The 18,146-nt window shown below is 46.4% G+C and overlaps 1 protein-coding gene across 1 annotated transcript in view; it reads right to left on the minus strand.

Annotated features, from left to right (window-relative positions):
- Positions 1 to 2,255: 2,255 nt before the first annotated feature.
- The window catches only part of eefsec (eukaryotic elongation factor, selenocysteine-tRNA-specific), a 417,489-nt gene continuing 401,598 nt past the window's right edge, over positions 2,256 to 18,146 (minus strand). The window contains exon 7 of the mRNA XM_072581795.1: positions 2,256 to 2,558. Within this exon, the coding sequence (XP_072437896.1) occupies positions 2,380 to 2,558 (179 nt within the window). The 3' untranslated portion in view covers positions 2,256 to 2,379. The remainder of the gene's footprint in view (positions 2,559 to 18,146) is intronic.

Genomic DNA, 18,146 nt, shown 5'->3' on the forward strand with positions numbered 1-18,146 from the left:
GGTGGTGTTTGTGGGGTACAGTGACCTCAGGGGGGTGGTGTTTGGGGGGTACACTGTGCTCGGGGGATGTTTGGGGTTCAGTGAGCTCAGGGGTATGGTGTTTGTGGATACAGTGAACTCGGGGGGTGTTGGGGGTAACAGTGAGCTCAGGGGGGTGTTTGGGGGGTACAGTGAGCTCGGGGGGTGTTGGGGGTAACAGTGAGTTCAGGGGGGTGTTTGGGGGGTACAGTGAGCTCAGGGTGGTGTTTGGGGGGTACAGTGAGCTCAGGGGGGTGTTTGGGGGGGTACAGTGAGCTCAGGGATGTGGTGTTTGGGGGGTACAGTGAGCTCGGGGGGTGTTGGGGGTAACAGTGAGCTCAGTGGAGTGTTTGGGGGGGGTACAGTGAGTTCAGGGTGCTGGTGGTGCTTGTGGATACAGTGAGCTCAGGGGGGTGTTTGGGGGGTACAGTGAGCTCAGGGGGTTGGTGTTTGAGGGGTACAGTGAGCTCGGGGGGATGTTTGGGGTTCAGTGAGCTCAGGGGGTTGGTGTTTGGGGGGTACAGTGTGCTCGGGGGGATGTTTGGGGTTCAGTGAGCTCAGGGATGTGGTGTTTGTGGATACAGTGAGCTCGGGGGGTGTTGGGGATAACAGTGAGCTCAGGGGGGTGTTTGGGGGGGGGGGTACAGTGAGTTCAGGGGGCTGGTGGTGCTTGTGGATACAGTGAGCTCAGGGGGGGTGTTTGGGGGTACAGTGAGTTGGGGGGGGGTGTTTGGGGGGTACAGTGAGTTGGGGGATGTTTGGGGGGTACAGTGGGTTGCGGGGCTGGAGTTGAGTAGCAATGAACCCAGGGATGGAACAGGAAACTAGTAGAATGAATAGGCCTGCAGTCGATCCCAGGTGCGCCCGAAACGTCGATTCTCCTGCTCCTTGGATGCTGCCTGACCTGCTGCGCTTTTCCAGCAACACATTTTTCAACACAGGATAGAGGATACGGGCATTACGAACGGAACAGCAGGTTAGGAGAAATGTTCATCAGGAGTCAGCGACGGTGCTTCAGAAGGCCTTCTGCAGTGGAACATGAGCGAACAATAAAACACATGAACCCTCTGTCTGTGGTTCCAGTCCATTAGACATAAATATCCATCAAGAAAATGAGAGAACTCCCTGCTGTGGCTGTGGGAATGTTGGTTTGTGTAAAACAAAGATAACAAGAGAGGAAACAAGAGAGGAGAGAGCTTGTTTAGAATTTAACATTACGTCACATCCAACGGCTGTCAGGGCAGTTCAGGGCATAACAAGTATTGATAATATTGAACAATTTGTACATTCAATTCACAATTAAACTAAAGAAGTGATTTACATTCATTCAGCTGATGTGGTAATCTGCTGATCAGATCTCAGTGCAGTTTCTGTAATGCTGTCACGGCTGTAGGAAGGTTGTGATGTTTTTGAAATAAGAATCAGATCCAGGACGGGGCTGGGTGTGGGCTGGTTACACTTACAGTGAGCCCTACACCCTCTGCTCTAGCACTACAGCTGCAGGGTGAACCTAGTGTTGCGGACCCCAGTTCTGAAGTGAGTGCAGTGAAACAGACCTTGTCAGGAGGAGCAGGTGTCTATGCTGAAGTTCTGAAGGTCTCTGGACCAGAGATGTTAACTCTGCTTTCTCTCCACTGATGCTGCCTGACCTGCTGAATTTCTTCAGCAGTTTCTGATTTCCAGCATTCACAGTTCTTTGGGTTGTTTTTGGCAAAGATGTTGCTGATCCCCCTTCCACCCTCTCTGCACCCACCTTTTGCTTTATCCCTCACCACCTCCTTTAGCCTTGCATCGTTCCTCTTCCATCATTTCATCTCCTATTGTACAGTTTTCAACTTATTCACCTACAGCTCCTTGAGCCTGCCTCTGTATGGGCTGAAAAGCCTGTTGCATCTCCAAGCCAATTCCAGTTTTCGCAGAAAGTCACTGATCTGAGATGTTAACTTGGACTGCTCTCTCTCTCTCTCTCTCTCTCTGCACTTAAAGCACTCATGGTCTTTATCCCACCCCTGACTCCTGATGATATGAAGTCATCTGGACACGTGTTTGAGGCCAGAATGAAACTTCCCCTCCACCAAGTGGTCAATCGGCTGACCGACAATCACACCTCGACAGTTCAAATGGTTCCTCACTGACAGCAGCACTGCCTTGGGATGTGCTATCATCAGTTAGCTCCTTTAGGGGTAAGGCCCTCCCATTCCAAAACTTTGAAACAGAATACATCTTGTAGCAAACAAAAGAATTCATTTTGGTTTTATTCCTTCAAAAATCATAGAAACCTGTCCCCAGAATAATGGACTTTAAGGCAAGGATTTTGTTTGACCCAGTCGTAGCCCTGAACACCTATGCTTCACAAACACTTTAGGACTGTATCATTTTCTTTTGAGGATCAAATATGTATCTTTTAAAGGCCAAAATGATCATTATGGGTTGTACTTCAGTCTTCCCATCTTCTGCTTTCGTTGAGTCACCCTTCCCTCCTTTCGATTTCTTCTTGCTGGATGTTGTGAGCTGTTGCTTGGTTTCTGGGTTTAATCCATCTATGGGCAGAGAGGAATTATTAGAAAGAATGTTACAAGAAGAACTTGTAGCATCATTGACATAGCCCCAAGATTCTCCTCAGTTGTGCTGGAAAACATAATTTAACAATGGTAACGTGATGTTCGGGTAGATGACTGATACCTTTGACAAAAAAGGTCAATGTGAAAGGACTTGCCTTGGAGAAAGACAGAAGTGGCAAGTGTAAGACAGGCTGAAGGCACAGCTGACAATGGCAGGGTGAGTAAAATCAGGGAATCAGCCAGAACTCAAGCACAGATATCTCACAGTGTTCCAGGGCTGGAGAACATCACAATCTCACAGGGTTATGGGACTGGAGGAGATTACAATCTCACAGGGTTATGGGGTTGGAGGAGATTACAATCTCACAGGGTTATGGGGTTGGAGGAGATTACAATCTCACAGGATTATGGGGTTTGGAGGAGATTACAGTCTCACAGGGTTATGGGGTTGGAGGGGATTACAATCTCACAGGGTTATGGGGTTGGAGGAGATTACAATCTCACAGGGTAATGGGGTTGGAGGAGATTACAATCTCACAGGGTTATGGGGTTGGAGGAGATTACAATCTCACAGGATTGTGGGGTTGGAGGAGATTACAATCTCACAGGGTTATGGGGTTGGAGGAGATTACAATCTCACAGGGTTATGGGATTGGAGGAGATTACAATCTCAAAGGGTTATGTGGTTTGGAGGAGATTACAATCCCACAGGGTTATGGGTTTGGAGGAGATTACAATCTCACAGGATTATGGGGGTTGGAGAAGATTACAATCTCACAGGGTTATGGGTTTGGAGGAGATTACAATCTCACAGGGTTATGGGACTGGAGGAGATTACAATCTCACAGGGTTATGGGTTTGGAGGAGATTACAATCTCACAGGATTATGGGACTGGAGGAGATTACAATCTCACAGGGTTATGGGGTTTGGAGAAGATTACAATCTCACAGGATTATGGGGGTTGGAGAAGATTACAATCACTCAGGGTTATGGGTTTGGAGGAGATTACAATCTAACAAGGCTATGGGGTTGGAGGGGATTACAATCTCACAGGGTTATGGGTTGGAGAGATTACAATCTCACAGGGTTATGGGTTTGGAGGAGATTACAATCTCACAGGGTTATGGGGGTTGGAGAAGATTACAATCTCACAGGGTTATGGGGTTGGAGGAGATTACAATCTCACAGGGTTATGGGACTGGAGGAGATTACAATCTCACAGGGTTATGGGGTTGGAGGAGGTTACAATCTCACAGGGTTATGGAGTTGGAGGAGATTACAATCTCACAGGGTTATGGGGTTGGAGGAGATTACAATCTCACAGGGTTATGGGGTTGGAGGAGATTACAATCTCACAGGGTTATGGGGTTGGAGGAGATTACAATCTCACAGGGTTATGGGGTTGGAGGAGGTTACAATCTCACAGGGTAATGGGGTTGGAGGAGATTACAATCTCACAGGGTTATAGTTGGAGGAGATTACAATCTCACAGGGTTATGGAGTTGGAGGAGGTTACAATTTCACAGGGTTATGGAGTTGGAGGAGATTACAATCTCACAGGGTTATGGGGTTGGAGGAGATTACAATCTCACAGGGTTATGGAGTTGGAGGAGGTTACAATCTCACAGGGTTATGGAGTTGGAGGAGATTACAATCTAACAGGGTTATGGGTTTGGAGGAGATTACAATCTCACAGGATTATGGGACTGGAGGAGATTACAATCTCACAGGGTTATGGGGTTTGGAGGAGATTACAATCTCACAGGATTATGGGGGTTGGAGAAGATTACAATCACTCAGGGTTATGGGTTTGGAGGAGATTACAATCTAACAAGGCTATGGGGTTGGAGGGGATTACAATCTCACAGGGTTATGGGTTGGAGAGATTACAATCTCACAGGGTTATGGGTTTGGAGGAGATTACAATCTCAGAGGGTTATGGGGGTTGGAGAAGATTACAATCTCACAGGGTTATGGGGTTGGAGGAGATTACAATCTCACAGGGTTATGGGACTGGAGGAGATTACAATCTCACAGGGTTATGGGGTTGGAGGAGGTTACAATCTCACAGGGTTATGGAGTTGGAGGAGATTACAATCTCACAGGGTTATGGGGTTGGAGGAGATTACAATCTCACAGGGTTATGGGGTTGGAGGAGATTACAATCTCACAGGGTTATGGGGTTGGAGGAGATTACAATCTCACAGGGTTATGGGGTTGGAGGAGGTTACAATCTCACAGGGTAATGGGGTTGGAGGAGATTACAATCTCACAGGGTTATAGTTGGAGGAGGTTACAATCTCACAGGGTAATGGAGTTGGAGGAGGTTACAATTTCACAGGGTTATGGAGTTGGAGGAGATTACAATCTCACAGGGTTATGGGGTTGGAGGAGATTACAATCTCACAGGGTTATGGAGTTGGAGGAGGTTACAATCTCACAGGGTTATGGAGTTGGAGGAGATTACAATCTAACAGGGTTATGGAGTTGGTGGAGGTTACAATCTCACAGGGTTATGCAGTTGGAATAGATTACAATCTCACAGGGTTATGGAGTTGGAGGAGATTACAATCTCACAGGGTTATGGAGTTGGTGGAGGTTACAATCTCACAGGGTTATGCAGTTGGAATAGATTACAATCTCACAGGGTTATGGAGTTGGAGGAGATTACAATCTCACAGGGTTATGGGGTTGGAGGAGATTACAATCTCACAGTGTTATGGGTTTGGAGGAGATTACAATCTCACAGGGTTATGGGGTTGGAGGGGTTTACAATCTCACAGGATTATGGGGTTGGAGGAGATTACAATCTCACAGGGTTATGGGGTTTGGAGGAGATTACAATCTCACAGGATTATGGGGGTTGGAGGAGATTACATTCTCACAGGGTTATGGGGTTGGAGGAGATTACAATCTCACAGGGTTATGGGGTTGGAGGAGATTACAATCTCACAGGGTTATGGGGGTTGGAGGAGATTACAATCTCACAGGGTTATGGGGTTGGAGGAGATTACAATCTAACAAGGCTATGGGGTTGGAGGGGATTACAATCTCACAGGGTTATGGGTTGGAGAGATTACAATCTCACAGGGTTATGGGTTTGGAGGAGATTACAATCTCACAGGGTTATGGGGTTGGAGGAGGTTACAATCTCACAGGGTTATGGGGTTGGAGGAGGTTACAATCTCACAGGGTTATGGGGTTGGAGGAGGTTACAATCTCACAAGGTTATGGAGTTGGAGGAGATTAAATCTCACAGGGTTATGGGTTTGGAGGAGATTACAATCTCACAGGGTTATGGAGTTGCAGGAGGTTACAATCTCACAGGGTTATGGGGTTGGAGGAGGTTACAATCTCACAAGGTTATGGAGTTGGAGGAGATTACAATCTCACAGGGTTATGGGGTTTGGAGGAGGTTACAATCTCACAGGATTATGGGGTTGGAGGAGATTACAATCTAACAGGGTTATGGGGTTTGGAGGAGATTACAATCCCACTGGATTATGGGGGTTGGAGGAGATTACAATCTCACAGGGTTATGGGGTTGGAGGAGATTACAATCTCACAGGGTTATGGGGTTGGAGGAGATTACAATCTCACAGGATTATGGTGTTGGAGGAGATTACAATCTCACAGGGTTATGGAGTTGGTGGAGGTTACAATCTCACAGGGTTATGCAGTTGGAGGAGGTTACAATCTCACAGGGTTATGGAGTTGGTGGAGTTTACAATCTCACAGGGTAATGGGGTTGGAGGAGGTTACAATCTCACAGGGTTATGCAGTTGGAGGAGATTACAATCTCACAGGATTATGGAGTTGGAGGAGATTACAATCTCACAGGGTTATGGGGTTTGGAGGAGATTACAATCTCACAGGGTTATGGAGTTGGTGGAGTTTACAATCTCACAGGGTAATGGGGTTGGAGGAGGTTACAATCTCACAGGGTTATGGAGTTGGAGGAGGTTACAATCTCACAGGGTTATGGAGTTGGTGGAGTTTACAATCTCACAGGGTTATGGGGTTGGAGGAGATTACAATCTCACAGGGCTATGGGGTTGGAGGAGATTACAATCTCACAGGGTTATGGTGTTGGAGGAGATTACAATCTCACAGGATTATGGAGTTGGAGGAGATTACAATCTCACAGGGTTATGGGGTTGGAGGAGATTACAATCTCACAGGGTTATGGTGTTGGAGGAGATTACAATCTCACAGGGTTATGGAGTTGGAGGAGGTTACAATCTCACAGGGTTATGGAGTTGGAGGAGGTTACAATCTCACAGGGTTATGGAGTTGGAGGAGGTTACAATCTCACAGGGTTATGGGGTTGGAGGAGATTACAATCTCACAGGGTTATGGGGGTTGGAGGAGATTACAATCTCACAGGGTTATGGGGTTGGAGGAGATTACAATCTCACAGGGTTATGGGGGTTGGAGGAGATTACAATCTCACAGGGTTATGGAGTTGGAGGAGGTTACAATCTCACAGGGTTATGGGGGTTGGAGGAGATTACAATCTCACAGGGTTATGGAGTTGGAGGAGATTACAATCTCACAGGGTTATGGGGTTGGAGGAGATTACAATCTCACAGGGTTATGGGGTTTGGAGGAGATTACAATCTCACAGGGTTATGGGGTTGGAGGAGATTACAATCTCACAGGATTATGGGGTTGGAGGAGATTACAATCTCACAGGGTTATGGGGTTGGAGGAGATTACAATCTCACAGGGTTATGGGGTTGGAGGAGGTTACAATCTCACAGGGTAATGGGGTTGGAGGAGATTACAATCTCACAGGGTTATAGTTGGAGGAGATTACAATCTCACAGGGTTATGGAGTTGGAGGAGATTACAATCTCACAGGGTTATGGAGTTGGAGGAGATTACAATCTCACAGGGTTATAGTTGGAGGAGATTACAATCTCACAGGGTTATGGAGTTGGAGGAGATTACAATCTCACAGGGTTATGGAGTTGGAGGAGATTACAATCTAACAGGGTTATGGAGTTGGTGGAGGTTACAATCTCACAGGGTTATGCAGTTGGAATAGATTACAATCTCACAGGGTTATGGAGTTGGAGGAGATTACAATCTCACAGGGTTATGGAGTTGGTGGAGGTTACAATCTCACAGGGTTATGCAGTTGGAATAGATTACAATCTCACAGGGTTATGGAGTTGGAGGAGATTACAATCTCACAGGGTTATGGGGTTGGAGGAGATTACAATCTCACAGTGTTATGGGTTTGGAGGAGATTACAATCTCACAGGGTTATGGGGTTGGAGGGGTTTACAATCTCACAGGATTATGGGGTTGGAGGAGATTACAATCTCACAGGGTTATGGGGTTTGGAGGAGATTACAATCTCACAGGATTATGGGGGTTGGAGGAGATTACATTCTCACAGGGTTATGGGGTTGGAGGAGATTACAATCTCACAGGGTTATGGGGTTGGAGGAGATTACAATCTCACAGGGTTATGGGGGTTGGAGGAGATTACAATCTCACAGGGTTATGGGGTTGGAGGAGATTACAATCTAACAAGGCTATGGGGTTGGAGGGGATTACAATCTCACAGGGTTATGGGTTGGAGAGATTACAATCTCACAGGGTTATGGGTTTGGAGGAGATTACAATCTCACAGGGTTATGGGGTTGGAGGAGGTTACAATCTCACAGGGTTATGGGGTTGGAGGAGGTTACAATCTCACAGGGTTATGGGGTTGGAGGAGGTTACAATCTCACAAGGTTATGGAGTTGGAGGAGATTAATCTCACAGGGTTATGGGTTTGGAGGAGATTACAATCTCACAGGGTTATGGAGTTGGAGGAGGTTACAATCTCACAGGGTTATGGGGTTGGAGGAGGTTACAATCTCACAAGGTTATGGAGTTGGAGGAGATTACAATCTCACAGGGTTATGGGGTTTGGAGGAGGTTACAATCTCACAGGATTATGGGGTTGGAGGAGATTACAATCTAACAGGGTTATGGGGTTTGGAGGAGATTACAATCCCACTGGATTATGGGGGTTGGAGGAGATTACAATCTCACAGGGTTATGGGGTTGGAGGAGGTTACAATCTCACAGGGTTATGGGGTTGGAGGAGATTACAATCTCACAGGATTATGGTGTTGGAGGAGATTACAATCTCACAGGGTTATGGAGTTGGTGGAGGTTACAATCTCACAGGGTTATGCAGTTGGAGGAGGTTACAATCTCACAGGGTTATGGAGTTGGTGGAGTTTACAATCTCACAGGGTAATGGGGTTGGAGGAGGTTACAATCTCACAGGGTTATGCAGTTGGAGGAGATTACAATCTCATAGGATTATGGAGTTGGAGGAGATTACAATCTCACAGGGTTATGGGGTTTGGAGGAGATTACAATCTCACAGGGTTATGGAGTTGGTGGAGTTTACAATCTCACAGGGTAATGGGGTTGGAGGAGGTTACAATCTCACAGGGTTATGGGGGTTGGAGGAGGTTACAATCTCACAGGGTTATGGAGTTGGAGGAGGTTACAATCTCACAGGGTTATGGAGTTGGTGGAGTTTACAATCTCACAGGGTTATGGGGTTGGAGGAGATTACAATCTCACAGGGCTATGGGGTTGGAGGAGATTACAATCTCACAGGGTTATGGTGTTGGAGGAGATTACAATCTCACAGGATTATGGAGTTGGAGGAGATTACAATCTCACAGGGTTATGGTGTTGGAGGAGGTTACAATCTCACAGGGTTATGGAGTTGGAGGAGGTTACAATCTCACAGGGTTATGGAGTTGGAGGAGGTTACAATCTCACAGAGTTATGGGGTTGGAGGAGATTACAATCTCACAGGGTTATGGGGGTTGGAGGAGATTACAATCTCACAGGGTTATGGGGTTGGAGGAGATTACAATCTCACAGGGTTATGGGGGTTGGAGGAGATTACAATCTCACAGGGTTATGGAGTTGGAGGAGGTTACAATCTCACAGGGTTATGGGGGTTGGAGGAGATTACAATCTCACAGGGTTATGGAGTTGGAGGAGATTACAATCTCACAGGGTTATGGGGTTGGAGGAGATTACAATCTCACAGGGTTATGGGGTTTGGAGGAGATTACAATCTCACAGGGTTATGGGGTTGGAGGAGATTACAATCTCACAGGATTATGGGGTTGGAGGAGATTACAATCTCACAGGGTTATGGGGTTGGAGGAGATTACAATCTCACAGGGTTATGGGGTTGGAGGAGGTTACAATCTCACAGGGTAATGGGGTTGGAGGAGATTACAATCTCACAGGGTTATAGTTGGAGGAGATTACAATCTCACAGGGTTATGGAGTTGGAGGAGATTACAATCTCACAGGGTTATGGAGTTGGAGGAGATTACAATCTCACAGGGTTATAGTTGGAGGAGATTACAATCTCACAGGGTTATGGAGTTGGAGGAGATTACAATCTCACAGGGTTATGGAGTTGGAGGAGATTACAATCTCACAGGGTTATAGTTGGAGGAGATTACAATCTCACAGGGTTATAGTTGGAGGAGATTACAATCTCACAGGGTTATGGGGTTGGTGGAGGTTACAATCTCACAGGGTTATGGGGTTGGAGGAGGTTACAATCTCACAGGATTATGGGGTTGGAGGAGATTACAATCTCACAGGGTTATGGGGTTGGTGGAGGTTACAATCTCACAGGGTTATGGGGTTGGAGGAGGTTACAATCTCACAGGGTTATGGGGTTGGAGGAGATTACAATCTCACAGGGTTATGGGGTTGGAGGAGGTTACAATCTCACAGGATTATGGGGTTGGAGGAGATTACAATCTCACAGGGTTATGGGGTTGGAGGAGATTACAATCTCACAGGATTATGGGGTTGGAGGAGATTACAGAGAGACAGAAATGCTGAGGAGAAAATTGAAAGCACAGATGAGAAACTTGAAATCGAGCCATTCCTTGCCTCTGAGTTAGGCAAATGAGCACAGAGGTGATAGGATAATTGGAATAAGGAGACTTCATACACACACTGATTGATTTTTGCAATGGTTCTCACATCAGCCACTTGAGCTCTGAGTGAAATAAACACCATTGCAATCACAGGAAGTGTTGGAGAAACTCAGCAGGTCCAACAGCATCTGTGGAGACAGGAACAATGTAACGTGCTGAGTCCAGTGAACCTTGTTCAGAGCTCCATGATGATTGAAACTCTGCTGACCCCCAGTGAACCTTGTTCAGAGCTCCATGATGATTGAAACTCTGCTGACCCCCAGTGAACCTGCCAATCATCACCAGCGTCTCTCTTCTGAAAATGGTGACCAGGTTGCTACACAATATGAGCGGTTGCTGTATTATGGAGAGAGTGGACATGCTGGAGCTGCTCGGAGAAGGGAAGGGAAAGTTCCCTTTAATTAAACAATTCCCTTTTGAAAGTTATTTCCAAATCTGTTTCCACACTGCAGGGAGTGGATTCCAAATCCAAACAACTTGCTGCTTTCTCATGCTGACCTGGCTTGGCCTCAGTTAGAGAATTGTGTCCAATTCCAGGATGTACATTATAGGGAGGATGTGAAGGGCTTTTAGAGGGACTGTGTAAGAGAATCATGAAAACCTGTGCCCACGATGTGGAGGTGCCGGTGTTGGACTGGGTGGACAAAGTCAAAAATCACACAACACCAGGTTATCGCTAGTTACCTGATGAAGCAGTAGTGCTCTGAAAGCTTGTGCTTCCAAATAAACTAGTTGGACTCTAACCTGGTTTTGTGAGATTTTTGACTCTAAACATAAAGTACATGGAAACAGGGAAGAAACTGAGACTGTTCTTGGAGTAGATTAGGGATTGTTAGAGACATTCAAATGATGGCGGATGTTGACAGAGGCAAACTGTTCCCATGAGGCCTGTCAGAAATAGGAACAGGAGTCAGCCTTTTGTTCTCTGAGGAGAACAGTCCCAACTTCTCCAATGTAGCTTTGTCACGGAAATTATGAACTGATCACCTTAGCGAGCACTGTGGATACTAAAAATCTGAAATCAAATCAAAACAAAATGCTGAAGATGTGAAACGCGCCAATCAGCGTCTGTGGAGATAATCAGAGGTAATCTTTCAGGTTGGTGAACATTCATTCAAACAGGAACTCTGTTTCATTCTACCAAGGCAGCCTGACTTGCTGAGTATTTCAAGTATTTGTTATTTTTATCAACACTATTTGCTGGAATTCCCTCCCTCAGGGCATTGTGGGTCTAGGTACGTCTCTTAGATAGAAGGCAGCTCACCATCATCTTCTCTGGAACAACTGAGGTGGGCAACAAATGCCGGCCCAGACAGTGACGCCCACACCCTCAGAGTCATCGAGGCCTACAGCATAGAAAAAGGCCCTTCAGCCCACTGTGCTCAGACAGTTCAAAAACAGGGAACCATTCTAGTCCCTGGAAGAGGGAACTTCTTCAAGGCAGGCATCCTTGGACAAGGGCTTCCTGATAAAGGGCTTATGCTCGAAACATTGACTCTCCTGCTCCTTGGATGCTGCCTGACTTTTCCAGCACCACACATTTTGACAACTGTTCTCACCCCATTTTCCAGTACCTGGCGCACAGCCTTCTATGGTCTTGGCATTGCAAGTGCACATCTAAATCCTTTTTCAAAGGTGTGAAGGTTTCTGTCTCTCGCACCCTTACACACAGTGAGTTCCAGATTCCACCCAGAGGGTGGTGACAAGATTTCCTTCACATCTCCTCTGAACCTCCTGCCCCTTCCCTTAAAACTATGCTCCCGTGATCATTGACCCATCCACCTAGGGGAAACATTTTTTGGCCCCTATAAAAGATTACATGAAGAAATGTAAACTCTGTGATCTGCAGTAAAACAGACATGCTGAAGAACTCAGGGCCTGACCAACCATCACTCACTTCCTTCCTCCTAATGTGATTTCAAAATCCTGGGGCTGTAAATTTCTACTTGGCACCTCTCTACCCAGAGTTTTAACCAGCTCCATCCCTGCATCTTGTCCCAGTCACAGCAACTGCACTTGAAACGTACTTTGATTAGATTACTTAGTGTGGAAACAGGCCCTTCGGCCCAACAAGTCCACACTGACCCGCTGAAGCGCAACCCACCCAGACCCATTCCCCTACATCTAACACTACAGGTAATTTAGCTTGGCCAATTCACCTGACCTGCACATTCTTGGATTGTGGGAGGAAACCGGAGCACCCGAATGTGCAAACTCCACACAGAGAGTCGCCCGAGACGGGAATTGAACCCGGGTCTCTGGCGCTGTAAGGCAGCAGTGCTAACCACTGTGCTACCGTGTTGCCCACTTTGCTGATTATTAAAAGTGTCAGGATGGTGATGTACCCCAGACAGTCATCTCAAAGGGGATGGGCAACTTCAACTTTTCAATGTTTACTTTGGGGCCCTCTTGTAGGTGGGTGATAGCATCGTCTGGACCTGGAGACCTAGGTTCGAATCCCAGCTGACAGCAGAAGTGTGTGATAATATTGGTGAACTAGCTGACTGAGAAAAATAGGTACAAGTGTCAGGCTGTTGCAAGGACGTCAAAGGTGACACAGAGTTCGATGCATTGAACATTCTCACCTCTCTGCAGGTTCAAGACTCACTCCAGACACCCAAGCTCACAGTGAAGTTTAACACTCCCAGAGCAGCACTGAGGGAGTGCCGCACACTTCGAGGTACTACATTTGCTCAGATGAGACTTCCTACTCTCTAAGATGGAGCAGATGTTCTTTGACACAATTTCAAAAGAGAGAAGGGGTACCTGGTCAACATTCACCTCTCAGCCAACATCAACAGAAAGGAGATAATTTGCCCACTACCTGCTTTCTTGGAGTTTGTGGTTCCCCAATTGGTTCCTGCATTTTCTGTATTACAACAATGACTCCACTGAAAAATATCCAGGTCTGGAAAGGAAGGCTTTTTACTTCTAAAAGAAAAATCAAGGCGAGAAGGTAGTGAAGGGGTTAAAGGCCTACTGGGGATTCCAGTGTTGCTGAAACATAGCTGTGGTATTTGGCTCCGAGACACTGCGGCATCACTCACAGGCACTAGCACAGGCCGGAGACAATATGGCACAACCCAAACGTTTTCATTCAAGGAGGAGCTGACACACAACAGTGAGCACGTATGCAGACAGACAGACAAGGCCCTGTTCAGGTATTCTGAATATGTGGAGCCATGCTTTATCTCCAGCCGCCAAATCAGATAACTGCTTTTGCCCTCATGAGCAAAAAAAAGAGATTGCAATAGACCGGGCTGGCATCGTGGATCTGACCCAGAGGGAACAGAGTCCATCAAAGGCCCTGGTGCCAAGAGGTCTGCAGATTACAAGTGACTTCATCATAGAGTCCCATCCATGCACAAACCATGGCAGACTGCATTCTCCATGTAATCACAACTTCATCTATCTACCTCTGTGGATTTCTCTGGTTTCGGAAAACATATTCCCTTTCACTTTAGGAGAAATCAGCTTAAAATGTCCCTCGATCACATTAGACACGGCACATGAATTATGCAGGCACTAACTGGGGGACATTTCTGTGTATCTGTACTAATTTCCGTCACCAGTGATGAGCTATGGGATCTACATTTACAAATGATAAACATTATTGAACTGATTTAACCCTTTGTGGACTCAAGACTAGGCATTACCAGCCCTGTTTACTTAAGCAAAGTTCGGAGCATTTCTTAAGGAGTTTAAGAATTGATAAAGGAACATCATTTTCTCCATGTTCTCCCAAACTGGACATGTATTTGGCCATTTGTACACAGTGGCTAAGTCACAGTCCTTAAACCCCTCTCCACTCAGCCCCGTGCTCAGGCTTCTGTCCCATGGACTGTTGTGGGGCAAGAGAAGGAACCCCCCCCCCACCACCTCCTTCACCTGCGAGAGGATTTTAAAAACCTCTGGAGTGGAATGTGCTTCAGGGATTCACACTACCACCTCTGAGTTAGAAGGTTGTAGCATCCTGAACAAATAGCCTGAAGTAGGCACTTCAAAGCAGCACTGACAGAGGCCCGCAACATTGAAGAGGAGATTTGTAATTGAGGTAAAATGAAGTTCAGTTTGATATTAAAGATCCTTTGGCAAATTTTGAATGAGACCACCACTGACAAAATGACCAATGATTATTCATTGAATGGCAGTCTTGGGATCATACTGTGTACTTGATGGCTGCTATGTTTCTCTGTACAATATCATCTGAATCACTGTGACAGATGTGATAAGGATTGAATTGCTGCTTTCCATTAACTAGAAAGACAAGTGCAGCAGATAACACCTGAAAGTTCGTTTCCAAGCCCCTCATCATCCTGACTTGGAAAGATATCACCGTTCCTCCAGTGTCGCTGGGTCAAAATCCTGGAATTCCCTCCTTCAGGGCATTGTAGGTCCTTCTCTGGCAAATGAACATCTCAGGGGATAAGTAGGGATGGGCAATAAATGCTGGTCCAGATAGTGACACCTACATCCCATGAGAGAACTCAAAAAAAAATATGCAACATCCAAAGGTTGGTATTTTACGATTAAGATGCAGATACTCATGGATTTTCACATTTGCTTCTTCCAAATACCACTCCATAAATTTACACTCAACTGTTCCTGTCTTGTGATTATGTCCTGATGCATTATTCCTGTAAAGAACCTAGCCTGTAGTTAAACAGCCTGTCCAAACTCAGCCTTCAGGCTTGTTTTGGAGTCAAAGCCACCTAGGTGTCAATTAGTGAGGGCTTGTTGGCCTTCTGGTGTGCTGTACTACTGGAAGGCCAGGTTCAGGAACTGTTCCAAAATAATTGAAACATTTTATTTTTATCCTTTCCACGCAATGCAGTTGAAATCCACTTGCTCTTGTTTTGACACGCTACTGACCAGCCAGCAGGTTATTTGGAATTCCTGCTGTTGTGTGGAGTCTGATTCCGCTCAGATACAAGGCGCCGTGTTAAGCTTTCTGCTCTTCACATTCCCACGGACTAAGATAAGGCGGCGGTGGTGGCAGCGGCGGCAGAGTGACTAGTGGTACGGTCGCTGGCAATTGCTCAGCTCAGCTTGTAACAATGCAGCTCTCCCTCCACCACCACCCTCCTCACCTGAGCTGGTGACAGACCTGATGCATGTAGGCAAAATACCCGCAGCGGAAATCAAACAGGTAGAGCCTGTCTGGGGGTGCCTGCAGGTCCTTCCTTTTATACTCTGCCCTGCTATTGCGACATGACCTGTAGGTGCGTGTCAGCAAGAGCTCCTGACTGAATGAACAGGGCGCTGGCCAAACTCTCAAAACAAAACTGGTCTGAAACCAAGCCCACCTTCCATCTGCTACTACTCGGTTCTGAGCTATACTTGCACAGGTTGAGCATTAAGCATGCTCAGACTTCAGAATGTTTTATTATATAGACTCTGCAACGTAGGAACAGGCTAACCTGATCCATAGGAACACAGATAAACACAGAAGATAGCAGCAGGATTAGGCCATTCAGCCCCTCTATCATTCAACATGATCATGGCTGATCATCGAGTCGAAACCCCCATTTCCCCCCACTTTCTGTGGTACTGAATTCCACAGGCTCATCACTCCCTGGATGAAGAAATATCTCCTCATCTTGGTCCTTAAAGGTTAGACAATCCTCAAACTATGATCCCTGGTTCTGGTCCTCCCACCATTGGGAACATCCTTCCTGCACCTAGGAACACAATACTGTTATCTCTATTCCATATCACTCTCTGGCTGTATCAACATATCTAACTATTGTTTCTCACACATTTATCTAACTTTGCCTTAAAGGTGTCTGTACTATTTCTCTAACTATGGCACACTGTAGCATTCTCACTACTCTCTTGGTAAAGATGTTGCTTGGAAACCCGTCATTACATTTCTACTTTATACCCGGTGGTTGCTGGCTTTAGACAGAGTGGTTTGTTACTGGACAGAGTAATTCAGAGATCCAGGCTAATATTTTGGAGACATGGCTTTGAATCCCATGATGGCAGATGGTGAAATTTGAATTCCTCGATACCTGGAATTAAAAGCTGGTCTCATGGCAATCATGAGTTTTGTGTTAAATTGTCATAAAATACCTGGTTTTCATGGATCCCATTTAAGGAAGGAAATTCCTTCCTTAAGCAGCCCAGTCTGGTTACTTATAAGTGATCTCAGATCCACAGAAATGTGGTTGACTCTTAACTGCCCTGTGAAATGGCCCGTCCAGCCATTCGGTTGCATCACATTGCTGTGGACGGCACGGTGGCACGGTGGTTAGCACTGCTGCCTCACAGCGCCAGGGACCCGGGTTCAATTTCAGCCTCGGGCGACTGTGTGGAGTTTGCACATTCTCCCCGTGTCTGTGTGGGTTTCCTCCGGGCGCTTCGGTTTCCTCCCACAGTCCAAAGATGTGCAGGCCAGATGAATTGGCCATGATAAGTTGCTCATAGTGTTCAGGGATGGGTAGGTTAGATGCATTAGTCAGGGGTAAATGTAGAGTAATAGGCTAGGGGATGGGGTCTGGATGGGATACTCTCTGGAGGGTCAGTGTGGACTTGTTGGGCCAAATGGCTTGTTCCCACAATGTAGGGATTCTAAAATGCTCTGAAGTCTAAGCATTGAACCAAACACTGGAATCGATAAGGGCAAATCCAGCTTTGCAAAGTGTTCCTTACCATCCTGTGGGAGCATGGGCCAAAAAGGGAGACCATCTTCTCACAGATCAGTCAAGTAAGTCATCCTCACGCCTGTGGTCCAGGGTAGGGACACTGCCACTGCAGCACAATACTTTGCTCAGATCTCAGGGGTGGGACCTGAAAGCACAACCATTTTACTCAAAGGTGAAAGGACTGACAATGAGCAGCAGCTTAAAAAGCTTTTGGTCTCCATACTTGAGAAGGAATGCACTGGAGTGGGTGCAGAGGAGGTTCACGAGGTGGATCCTGGAGTGGAGAGGGTTGGCTTGTGAGGAGAGATTGAGTAGACTGGGACAATACTCATTGGAATTGAGAAGAATTCCAATGAGTATAGACACATATAAAATTATGAAGGGAATCGATAAGATAGAAGCAAGGAGGTTGCTTCCACTGGGGGTGGGGGGGTGAAACTAGAAACAGGGGCATAGCCTCAAAATAAGGGGGAGCAGATTTTGGACTGAGCTGAGGAGGAACATCTTCACCCAGAGGGTTGTGAATCTGTGGAATTCCCTGCCTGGTGAAGCAGACGAAAGTGAGGACTGCAAATGCTGGAGATCAGAGTCAAGATTAGAGTGGTGCTGGAAAATCACAGCAGGTCAGGCAGCATCCGAGGAGCAAAAGCCCTTCATCAGAGTTGAATATTTTTAAGGCAAAGTTGGATTTTTGAACAGTAAAGGAATTAAGAGTTATGGTGAGATTGGGGGTAAGTGGGGCTGAGTCCATGAAAAGATCAGCCATGATCTTATTGAATGGTGGGGTCAGGCTCGATGGGCTGGATGGCCTACTCCAGCTCCTGGTTCTGATGTTCTTATATCCCTGCACAGAAAGGACTCACCTTTCAAAGTTATATGCTTTCTTCCTGTACAGCTTCTAAACCCTAACTAATCTGATAACACC

Source organism: Chiloscyllium punctatum, chromosome 12, assembly GCF_047496795.1.
Source record: "Chiloscyllium punctatum isolate Juve2018m chromosome 12, sChiPun1.3, whole genome shotgun sequence".
Lineage (NCBI taxonomy): Eukaryota > Metazoa > Chordata > Chondrichthyes > Orectolobiformes > Hemiscylliidae > Chiloscyllium > Chiloscyllium punctatum.